A 12,676-nucleotide genomic window follows, 5' to 3' on the forward strand; every position below is an offset into this window, starting at 1 on the left:
ACATGAAAGCTAAGCTAGGGAGGAAGAAAAGGAAAGCCAGGTGTTGCTTTGTCTATGGCCTGACTGGGAGTGAAAGAAGCCTAGTAGTCCTTAAAACTTCTCCTCTTGATACCTTTCCTCCATGCCTTTGTGTGAAAAGGCGATTTTGGGTGTGGAAAAAAATAAGGAACGCAAATAAAGAGAGTGCTGCTCAGGGATAGCTTTCTTTATGCAATCCTTGAAGCTAGGAAAGGAACAGGCAGACATCTCTGCCACTACACAGGCTCTGAACAACAGACCGGGCCAAGGCTACTCCCTGCTCAAGCCAAGCACCACCGCTTGATACGCCTGAGGCAAGGGATAAGAACCACCTTCCTCCAAACTATGTGGAGAAAGGGGTTTAAAATGGAGAAGGATTTTTAATATATATAATAATGCGCTGTGAGTTATATCTGCTTAGGTGAATAATTGTCAGAGTGGGTGTTAAATGTGTAAACTTAAGATGATAAATGCAAACCAGACACGTGGGATTTTTGTGGTAGTTTAAAAACAAAACAATCAAAATTTATTTTTAAAAGTTCACAAGCTTTGTTTCAACTAACAACATTTAAAAACCTTTTTGAAACCTTTCATACAATCCTGTCACTCATTCACATACGCACTTTCCTTTTTCTCACACAATCGCTCTTGAACTTTCTTTATTCTCAGTATTGATTAATATACATCCACTACGTGCACACCACACTCTAAAGACACCACTCATTACACTGACTCTCAAATTTCCCAGAACTTAAGTACTATAAACACAGAGAGCACTACAGACTCTACGAGTACCTAACAAGTCCCCCCGAAAAGTTTTTCAATCCCCTCAGTCGTTCCCTTATATATCACTCCTCCCCCTCCCCAGACATTCTAACTCCGCCCACTCAGGCCAACATTCTAAAAACCACAGACTTACAAACTGCAGACATACATTTGGAATTGACTTGTGGGGTGTAACGCCACAATCTCCTTTACTCTAAATAAAAATACAAAACCAAGAACTACAACCAAGATTTATAACTGACAGACTGTATATATTCACTAGTCTTTGACTCAGTTCAGACAACACGTTTCGCAACGGTGGTTTTACACCACCGTCGAGAAATGTGTTGTCTGGCAGGAAAACTTCAGCCCACAGTAGAAGTTTTTTTTGAAAAATACTCCACACTGAATATCCATACTGTGCGGAGGAGAGTTCCTGCACAACTGTAGTGTTACATGTTGTGTGGAGAGCTCCGTGGAGTTTTCCATTGTGTTGGGTTGACTTTTCCCACTGGCTAGAGTTCCCTGGCAAGAGAGGCAAAAGGAATGAGTGCCCTTCAGGGAGAGCTGTTGGGTTTTGTTTTTTTGCAGCAATGGCTAATGGGATACAATTGGGAGGACCAAGGGAAAGAGGGTGGAGGAACTGTCACTCAAATGTCGCAATGGATTTTACTCAACTCCACGAGTCACAGAACAGTGCAGTTAGATCATGTTGTGTTTGGAGTACCTCCTAAAAACATAACCATTGAGTGGAGTTTTCACACTGCATTGTCTAATGTGTTATCTGAACTGAGAACTTTGTGTGAGAACTTGTGTGGACCCCTAAAAACCTAACACTCATAAAATTGTACGAAGGCACAACCTCTGTGAACATTTTAACAGCACTACAAACACAGAATGAATTTAACAATGTTTTAATCTTCTTGCTTTTGTCATGGGAATAAATGTCAAATTTTAAACATATCTCAAAACATATTTCCTCATTAGGCACAGCTGTTTTCTATTCAGTATTAGTCTGCCTGATTAGTGGATTAAAATACTGCCAATGCCTTGGAGTTGAAAGGGTAGTTCTGAATCCAAGAAAGTGCAAAGATTAAACAAAGGGAAATGACATATTTTTGCCAAGGGACTTAAAAGACAAAGGAAACTATTGAATAGCACTCAGAGGGGAAAGAAAGTATCTCGTTGCAATTGTTAGTCATTCTATGGATAAAGTTTTAAATGCACATTGACAGACTGGGATGGTTAAAACAAAATAAATATTAAGTTGAATTGCTCTTAGAGACATTAAGTAAGGTCTAGATATGCTGGGGTCCTCCTCCTCCTCCAAAAAAAAGCTTTTGAAAGACAACACAGGTCTCATTATCACTAAGACAACACAGGTCTCATTTATCACAAATAATAATTATTAAATTAGGTGGTTTTTTTGTTTTTTTAACAAAACACAGAAGTAAAAGCACTCATAAGAGGGCGGGGAGCAGAGGATAAAATCCAACTAACGTCCTCACCTGTCTTTATCCCTGCCTCCTCAATTTCAATCTGAGCATGCACACCACTCCTTCTCCGATTAGCGCTTCCTCTGTCCTTTTATCTGCTCTTCTGCCCATGACCTAGTTCAGAGGTTCCCAATGTGCCATCAGCAGCACCCTCCCACAGCACCCACGAAGCTCTCCACTCCCTGCCACCTGCAAAACATTTTTGTTTTAAAATAAAATAAAAGCCTTGGAAAATGTTAGGGTAGTCTTCTTTCTGGTCCTTTCCATCCTCTGGCCCGGCTCTTTCCCTCACAGCAGCTTCCCTCACACAGTCATTCAAGAGGCAGCTGGACAACCGTCTGTCAGGGATGCTTTAGGGTGGATTCCTGCATTGAGCAGGGGGTTGGACTCGATGGCCTTGTAGGCCCCTTCCAACTCTGCTGTTCTATGATTCTATGATTCTATTATGTGACTAGCCACATCCCCCATGGGAGCCATTTTGCAGTGATGCCCACAGCAATTTCTTAAATTCCCAAATGCGCCCATGGGTCCAAAAAGTCTCTGTGCATGCACATACATGTGTATGCATGTACACATAAGAATAAATGAGTACGGTGAGCAGCATCTCCTGGCTAACTCTAGATTTCCATAGGGCTGCCTGAGCCTGTCCTTTCCCCTTGAACCAGCTTCTCGGCTTCCATTCGGTTTTCATGGGAAACTCCATAGAATCTCACCTCCTCCCACCCGAACATGCAAGGGCATTTGGTTGTGGAGAATCCTCACTGAGAAAAGCCGAAAAAAAGAGCGGGAGAGAAGAATCCCCAGTTTGGCAAAGGAACCTGCAGGCGTGGAGGGTGGCTTAGGGCCAGCAACTGCTGGAATAAATCCGCGGTTTAGAAACCAGGTGGTAAATGAGCAAGCTGTGCTTACAAGCTGCAAACCCTGAATAAATCTATGATCCAAGTAAGACTTAAATAAAAAGAATGGAGAGAGGACAGCTAATAGGCTACATGTATTGGCATGTGCATAGAGAAGACAGGAAGGAAGGAAGGAGGGGATAGATTTATTTATTTATTTATTTATTTATTTTATTACACTTATATACCGCCCCACTGCTGAAGCTCTCTGGGCGGTTTACAACAATTAAAAATAGTAAACATTTAAAAATGTTTTAATAGATGGAGGCATTGGAGTAATAGGCCTTAGTTAGACCAAAGGTTTATCCCGGGATCGTCCCGGGGTCATCCCTGTTCATGTAAATGACACACAGGGGATCCCGGGAGCAGGCAGGGACAACCCTGGGATAAACCTTAGGTCTAGCTAAGGCCAAAGTGTAACATGATGCTGGAATGCTCTGTCTTGTTTGCAGGCTACATTTCATTTCTCTCAGTTAAACTTTCAGGCAAAAGTTTCTCACCAATTCATTACACCCCCATTAACAGTAGGCATGGCAGTGTGCTATATTTCTTAAGAGTGTAGAATTAGGGCACCAACCCAGGTTCAAATTTCCACTCAGCCATGAAGTCCAGTAGGCCTTTTGGTTGAAAGTGCTTAATAAATAACCTATAGTTTTAACTTTATGCATACACCACATAAATATGAAAAAATCCTGTATTTTCTATTACTGTCAATTAGTTTCTTGCCAAAAAGCAAAGCTGCTAAACATTTTTTTCTTTTTTGCATGGTTGGGAGGAGGACTAAATTCATTAAATAGCTGATTAGACTGTTTGTGAAGATCTCTACTGCCGTTGAATGGTGGCTTAGAAATAGGAACAAGTTTAGCCCATGAAAAGGAAAATACAGTTTCTAATGCAATCACTTATATCTTTCCTAAACATAAAAATGCAACCAAAACATCATTGTAAAAGGAGGAAAAATACAGGACAGACTAACCAACTGAAATGCCCAAGCATTCTAAAAGGCCAAAAGAACACCAAAGTCAGCACCAATCACACTTCTATAAGGAGGGTGTTCCAGAACCAGACCACCACACAGAGAAGTTCTCTGCCTCACAAGTAGCAGTTACTTTGAGAAAAGTCTCTCCAGCAAAACTTAAACCAGCACCTGGAATTGGGCCCAGAAGCAAATAGGGAACCAAGTGGCTTCCTTTTATCACAGAATCACAGAATAGTAGAGTTGGAAGGGTCCTATAAGGCCATCCAGTCCAATCCCCTGCTCAATGTATCCCTGACAGACCACCTCCCTAAGTAACTGGTTCCATTGTCATACTGCTCTAACAGTCAGGAGTTTTTTTCCTGATGTCCAGCTGGAATCTGGCTTCCTGTAATTTGAGCCCGTTATTCCGTGTCCTGCACTCTGGGAGGATCGAGAAGAGACCCTGGCCCTCCTCTGTTTGACAACCTTTCAAGTATTTGAAGAGTGCTATCATGTCTCCCCTCAATCTTCACTTCTCCAGGCTAAACATGCCCAGTTCTTTCAGTCTCTCCTTGTAGGGCTTTGTTTCCAGACTCCTTTAGCCCAGGGGTAGGCAGTTTGTGGCCCTTGTTGGTCTACAACTTCCATCAGCCCTAGTCAGCATAGTCAATGAGGAGGGATCACGGGAGTGGTAAACCAAAACATCTGGAGGCCACATGTTGTTCAACCCCATTTTAACCAACAATTGAAAGAAAATGCCCACAATTATTAGCTTATTTCTTTGTCTCCCTCCACGTTTTCTTTTTATTACTTTCCTAACCTACAAAGTATAGCTTATTATAATTTACTAGTTTACACTATTAATTCCCCTCATACTGGACTAGAATGTTGGACGGTAGAAGATCCATCCCAGAAGTTGATTCAAGAGAGGGGCAGACATGTCTCTTCCCCTTCTGCTTCTTCAATTAACTGGAGGACTTACTACGTGCCAGTTGGGTACTAGCAGTCGCCATGGTCTGCCAATCTCATCCAGCATCCTTTTCCTCAGGCAGTGCTTGTCCCGTCTCTATCACCTACAAGACAGATCAGGAAGGAAGCAGGGAGAGAGAACTGTTGAGTGACTGATAGTAAAGATCCCATAATTAAGCAACCCAAAGCATCACTCAGGTGACCCGAATGGAATGTAGTAGCTGCTTCTCTGTGAGTGTCCTGTGCATGTGTTGATGGCAACCTTGTACTGTTGGTTTCCCAATAACATATACAGTATGTGTGCATACTTGCTTCCCACTGCTGCATGCACACTCAGGCATATTTCATTCCTGAAGCATCTCATTTGAACTCTTTACTCTGCACATGTACAATGAACAGCAAGCAAATTTGCTCAGCTGCCAGAAGGTCTCACAAAGTACCTTAAAGTACTTTCCTTTACCTAATCAAAACATTCAGGCCACATCCTGAATTGGCCAAAATGGAGCTCAGCAAGGGAAAACTCCATGTCTGAAGCATCTCTACTACCAGTAAATATATCCACACTTACTAATGTTAAAGACCTGTTCCCAAATTGTGCACATGAAGCTCCGTCTGTGTGCTGTTTCAGAGAAAAGGGCTGAACTGCAGGCACCTGCCATTTTAATGTTCCAAGAATGCATCTAAGGCTCATGTGAGGCTCAAAGGCATTCTTGGATATAAAGATGGTGCTGAAAGCTGGCACTTTGCAGATCATCCTCCAGTTTTGTTTTGTTTGTTTGTTTTAAAAAAAACTTTTACAAAACTTTAAAAATAAATAAATGAGGAGGGAGACGGAACCTGGCAGGCACCCAGGGAGATGTGCTCAGGCATAATCTTGGGAGGTTTAACAGGATCTTTGAACCTGAGATGTGATGCATCAGAATGGATGTGTTTGGCCTAGGCAACCTTTGCTCATGCAAACATAGAGATGAATAGCAATATTCATTTAAAGAATCAAATAAAAAGCATCCAAAGATCTTGGAATAGCATCATATTCACAGTCATTGAATTATGAGCATGATTCAGTGAAAACAAATTCAAAAGATATCATTTGGCTGTAGATACCCTGGGAGGAAGCCCTGGTGGGCTGTTCGGAGTGAGGCAGAGAGAAACCATGAGAGAACAACTAGCAACAGAGGGGCTACTGAAAGAAGGGATTGGAGCAACACAGGCCTTTTCCTGGGGATGGGCAAATGGCCCTAACAATCCTGCCCATAACAATTCCTCATAGCTCTAAGAGAGCCAACTCACAAATGCCCAGTCCAAATATTGGGGCTGTGAACCATAACCCCTCTGACCATCCTGGTCAAATTATTAAGCTCCCCATGTGGTTAGGCAACACTAATGAAATGGAAAATGCCTCAATGCACCCATGGGTGCTTCACAGGGAATGAAACTCGTTTTGTGGTGTTCTGTTTTAAGGCAACTGCAGGGAAAGAGGGAGACAGAGTAAAGCCCTTCAGTCTTCACAGGATTAAGGCAGCGATCCAAGGAGGGTGGGGGTGGAGACAGATATGGCAGTGGAAGGCAAAGCAGGGAACCAGCAGTGTGTGTATGGGTGAGGTCTGCTTGTGTGGGAGTGGATGGATGAGTGGAGTGTGTAGGCTGCTTCGATGCTTTGGGTCCACCTGTTTTGGTTCTGCCCACCACTGTCATACAACCCTCAGGATGAAAAAGTCTCCCCATCCCTACATTGAGTTAATTATTCTCCGCTTCACTCCAATTGAGAGGAAGAATCCGGAGTGTCTGAATGTGTTAGGCACTAGGAAAAGCCCTTTTAGGTTTATAGGGAGTATCCATTTACTGTCAAGCCTAATAAGGCTCTTTCCTGCTGACACATCCAAAGGGAATTTCCATCCATTAATCAGAGGTCCAGGAATTAACACTTTCCTGCCTTTTGGTGCTTCCAGAAGAGTGTAGTTTGGCAGCACTCTGGTTTGCCTCCATTCTTTCCCTTACTAAATCTAACCACCCTGCTTACCACACTGTTTATATTCTGAACACTCCTCTCTAGCCAAGCAGGATTTGCAAATGTGTGTAGCGCATATTGCTCTCCTGTTTCATGTCTGGCTCCTCACTATCTTCCCTTAGAGTTATCCAAATAATTGTTGGTCCAGGCTGCTTGTGTAACCGGCCGTTCACTTTTTTAACAACTTCACACATTGATCAGCTTTTCATCTTTTGTAATAAACTGTACATTAATGATTCTAAGCTCTAGTCCACATGTGGTGCGGCCCTTGGAAAGTTCTAAGCAGAGTACTTTGAAATTGCAAAGGAAAGCTATATATAAAAAAAAGAAATCCTCAAAAAAAGTCATTCCCCTCAAAAAGGCATAGCATTGAGTTACCAGGGCAGAAAAGGCTGCAAATTTTATACCGTGTGTGTGTATATATATTTTCTCTTTTGATTTTAAACCACTGTTGTCAATATGTCTCCAAGTTGCTTGGGGAACTAAAATGTTCCTTATTTAGGGAATGATAAATCTGTAAACCGCCCAGAGAGCCCTGGCTATGGGAGCGGTATATAAGTGTAATAAATAAATAAATAAATAAATAAGTTGTTCTTTCAGAACAAGGGGAAAAAACTTATTTATTTATTTATTATTACATTTTTATACTGCCCAATAGCCGAAGCTCTCTGGGCGGTTCACAACCTTGTCTGCAACTTGCACTGTTGCAGACAATGAGAGGGAGGGAGGGAGGGAGTGGTAAGCAGCAAAAATGTGCAAGTCCGTCTTTCATGCATGAGCCACACCACTGGGGCATAAAACCTGAGAGGTCACTGCACAACTCCTTCCTCATCACCACGTTGTTTGTGGCAGTGACAGCTCCTGGAGGACATGTGAGAGCAAAGGCCTGTGGGAGGAGATGGACTGAAGACTGCCCAACAGAGCAATGACATTATGAGCATGTTATCTGACATATATGCAAGCCTTCAACTTTATAAGATACCTGTACCACTTGTCCCCAAACTGTTGTGAATCTACCTGCTTGAAAATGCAGTCCCATACATTTATATTCAGAAGTAAGTCCCTTTACTTTCAATGAGGGTTACTTCCAAGTAAGTGATATTTACCTAGCAGTAGGTCTTCCTTGAACTTAGTGAGATGTATTTCTAAATAAACATGCATAGGACTAGGCTATAAATAGCAAGTTGTAGTTTCAGTGCTAGAAAAGCGTTTCCCGTATTACTTGAAGCCCTTCGTTGTCATACGGAAAAGATGGGAGGACCACTCTGAAAGAATCCCTTAGAACAATTTAATATAGTATTGGTACGATATGATCTATCTTTAATTCCAACAGCAAAAACTGTTAGTATCCTCACATATTATTGTTGTTTTGAATGGATCATTGTTCTTATCTTGCATGCATTCAGGATTTGCGTAGAAACGGTATAAAAACTTCTGCGGCCTTTTAGTCCCACCGTTTGCAACTATTTGCTTTTTCTCCATACACGTGTGCACCAGCTTAACTGCCAAATGAGAATAACATTTCATGCATTTGACAAAGGTGGGCTGTCATTCCCTACTAGAAGTAATACAACCTAATCCTAGGCATGCAGGGAAAAAAACAGAGTTCCAAAGGGGCTTAATCCCAGGTGAGTCTGCACAGTGCAGCCTCCCCCAACCTGGGGACTGCAGCTCCCATAATTCCCAGCCAGCAATGGCCATGATGGCTGGGGATGATGGGAGTTGCAGTCCAACAAATGTGGAGGGCACCAGGCTGGAGGAGTCTGGTGTAGGACAATTGTAAGCACTTACTAGGAAGCAGGTCCCTTTGGAATCAGCGGGGCGTACTTCTTCTAACCCCCCCGTGCTTGGAATTCTACTGCAACTGGGCTGTTGGCCACACTGGAAAGGCCGCGTCCATCCCAACTACACCGCTACTACTTGCACGTACCTTTTATCACGGGGGGGGGGGGGGAGGCGGGCGGTATTTTTCTTAACGTGTGGCAGAGGAATCAGTTCTGGCAATCCTCATTGCCAAGGCGATGAAAAGGGGCGGCGGCGGCGGCGGCCTCCGCTTTTCAGCGTCCTAAAATCAGTTGTGCGCCCCGCCGTCGCTCGGAGACGCGGAGGGCGAGGGCTTCGCAGCCGCGGGGCGGGCCCGACCCGGCCCGGCCCGGCCCCCTCCTCCCTGCCGGTCCCTCCTACCACTAGGCCGCGCCGTCGCCCGCAGACGTCGAGTGGCGCGCGCGCCGAGCAGGGCCTGCTCCCTGCCGGCCGGCGTTTCCGGCTGCTGCCCTTGAGAAGAAGCGGCGGCCCAGCAAGAGCGCGGCTGTGAATCCCCGACCAGGGATTGAGGAGCCGTGTGGGCGGCCTGCAATGGAGAGACGGGCCCCGCCGAGCCCGACACGACACTACCCGAAGGAGCATCTCGTGGGATGTCCCCAGCATTCCCAAGTTCTCAGAGAATAAGCCGTTTTTGAATATTCCCCACAGTGGAAATAAGAGCTGCCCTTGGGAAACATTGGAGAGAAACTCAGGATTTCACTGATATTCGGCAATATAGGGAGTCGTGGTTCTCCCGTCCCTCACACACACGCTTCTGCCCGCCCTGGGGAAAAAGGGCCTCATCTACACCAAGCAGGATATTGCAGTATGAAAGCGGTATATAAAAGGCAGGAGCCGCACGACTGCTCTACAGCGGCATTGAAGTAGGGTGACCTTATGAAAAGGAGGACAGGACTCCTATATCTTTAACTGTTGCATATAAAAGGAAATTTCAGCAGGTGTCATTTGTATATATGGGGAACCTGGTGAAATTCCCTCGTCATCACAACAGTTAAAGCTGCAGGTGCCCTGCCCTCTTTTAAATCTGGTCTATCCTGCTTGGTGTGGCTCCTGCCTCTTACATACCACTTGCATGTCGCTTTCATACTGCCATATCCTGCTTGGTGTAGATGAAGCCAAGGTTTCCGCTACAGTCCAGCTCTTTCATATGAAATATTTGATTGTTTTCTGTTCCAAAAAATGAGTTTAAATAAAACAGCATTGCCTCTGCAAATACCCACGACACTCCCATTATCCCCTTCTTCCAGGTTGCAGAAGCTGAGAATTGCTTGTAACAACCCTGCCGCTGGTCCAGTGTTACTACTGCAGCTTGGGGAGTCACGCTGATGCTGAAAGAGTGCCATACAATAACCCTGCAATATAGTCCAGCTTTAATGTTGGATAGAGGGGAAGCTGAGGCTAGTTTGGATTTCCAGCCAACAAAAGTCAATTTCTTTAAAATGCCCCCTCAATATACCTCCCAAACCAAATTCAGCACTCAATTGCACATAAGGGCTGTGTGCTTCCCTCGCTTTTAAGCAGTTGCATCGCACTTTCAAGTTCCTAGAAAGCCCCTGATCAAACTTTTCACACAAAATAGTCTCATGGTAAAAAGAGCAAGAACCCCTGAGTTTGCTGGTACTTTGCGGGGTGGGGAGCATGTTGGAGGGGGTGCTGGTGTTCAATCACAGATATGCTAAAATCCTAAAATGGTAAATTCAATCACAGTTATGCTAAATTTCTCCATTGACATCTATAGACATTTTCACCTCCAGAGAGGAGGGGGAAAGTTCTGTTGAAACTGGAAACCAGGCTGAGTGTTATGAAACTCTATGGAAGAGCTCCGGCTATTGGGCAGTATAGAAACGTAATAAATAAATAAATAAAATTAGTGACTACTTTAGTCCCTGGTAGAGGTGTAGATTCTGGCATTGGGAAATTATTATATTACAAGGTACCCCAAAGCAGAAATAACTAAAACAGCACACACATTTTAAAAAATGGAGAATAAGGCTATTAGTTTAAGAAAAACTAAAGGAAAATGCTTGAGTCTTAATATCTTTCCAGTGCCAGGCACTGGAGCATTATTATTATTATTATTATTATTATTATTATTATTATTATTACTATTATTATTATTATTATTATTATTATTTTCCCAATATTTTAGCATTTTTCCATTCTAGTCTTTTAACTCTTTTGTTTTAAACCTGTATTTTCAATCTCTGCCTTGATGCTTGGCTTTATTCGGGTTTATTTATTTATTTATTTATTACATTTTTATCCTGCCCAATAGCCAAAGCTCTCTGGGCGGTTCACAAAAATTAAAACCATAATAAAACAACCAACAGGTTAAAAGCACAAATACAAATTACAGTATAAAAAGCACAACCAGGATAAAACCACGCAGCAAAATTGATAGATTAAAATACAGAGTTAGAACAGTAAAATTTAAATTTAAGTTAAAATTAAGTGTTAAAATACTGAGAGAATAAAAAGGTCTTCAGCTGGCGACGAAAGCAGTACAGTGTAGGCGCCAGGCGGACCTTTCTGGGGAGCTCATTTCACAACCCGGGTGCCACAGCGGAGAAAGCCATCCTAGTAGCCACCTGCCTCACTTCCTTTGGCAGGGGCTCACGGAGAAGGGCCCCTGTAGATGATCTTAAGGTCCGGGCAGGTACATATGGGAGGAGGCGTTCCTTCAAATAACCTGGCCCCAAACCGTTTAGGGCTTTAAATGTCAATACCAGCACTTTGAATCGGGCCCGGACCTGGACTGGCAGCCAATGAAGTTGTAAAAGGACTGGCGTAATGTGATCTCGCCAGCCAGTCCCTGTTAGTAAACAGGCTGCCCTGTTTTGTACCAGCTGAAGCTTCCGGACCGTTTTCAAAGGCAGCCCCACGTATAACGCATTGCAGTAATCCAAACTAGAGGTTATCAGAGCATAAGGGCGTAGTTGGTATATCAACCTAAGCTGATAAAAGGTGCTCTTTGCCACTGAGTTCACCTGTGCCTCAAGTGACAGTTCTGGATCCAAGAGCACCTCCAAACTACGGACCCGATCCTTTAGGGAGAGTGCAACCCCATCCAGGACAGGGCAAACATCACCTGTACTTTGTACTTTTATATTGTGGTTTTAAGCTTCCATGTTATATTTTATGCTGTACCTTATGGTTTTAATTTTTGTGAACCACCCAGAGAGTGGTTATAGAGAGTCGCTATTAGGCAGTATAGAAATTAAATGTTTTCTCTGGGTTTCTAGAGTTTTCCCGCCTTTTTGAATAACAAACACACATTGGCTGAGTTCAGATGACACACTAATCAACGGTTGTTTCCCATTCTGTTCCTATTACTACCACCCCCAGTTGATCAGTGTATCATCCAAATTCAGCCATTGTAGCAACTGTTTGGGCCAATCGCTGACTCTTAGCCTAAATGACGTTACAGAGTTGTTGTAAGGATAAAATAGAGAGGAGTTCTGAAACTCCCAACATTCCCTAACTAATATGGCTGGCTGAGGAATGCTGGGAGATGTAGGACTTTTTTCTGTCTAAACATGCATAGGATTGCACCCCCAATATATTTTCTTCCCACCTTTCCTCTAAGAGGTTCAGGGTGACATACTTCCTCTCTTTCATTCTTACATCAACCCTGTGAGACATGTTAGGCTGAGTGTGTGACTGGCCCAAGATCATCCAATAAATTTGGGTCTGATCAGGGATTTGAGAACATGGCTCTCCCTGGTCTAAGTCCAACATGCAA

At 43.5% G+C, this 12,676-nt stretch overlaps 1 protein-coding gene across 1 annotated transcript in view; it reads right to left on the reverse strand.

Annotated features, from left to right (window-relative positions):
- CC2D2A (coiled-coil and C2 domain containing 2A) overlaps positions 1–5,202 on the reverse strand; it is a 79,769-nt gene extending 74,567 nt beyond the window's left edge. Inside the window, exon 1 of the mRNA XM_063135500.1 lies at positions 5,116–5,202. Within this exon, the coding sequence (XP_062991570.1) occupies positions 5,116–5,146 (31 nt within the window). The 5' untranslated portion in view covers positions 5,147–5,202. The remainder of the gene's footprint in view (positions 1–5,115) is intronic.
- Positions 5,203–12,676: the final 7,474 nt, after the last annotated feature.

The sequence above is a fragment of the Elgaria multicarinata genome, chromosome 10 (assembly GCF_023053635.1).
Source record: "Elgaria multicarinata webbii isolate HBS135686 ecotype San Diego chromosome 10, rElgMul1.1.pri, whole genome shotgun sequence".
Lineage (NCBI taxonomy): Eukaryota > Metazoa > Chordata > Lepidosauria > Squamata > Anguidae > Elgaria > Elgaria multicarinata.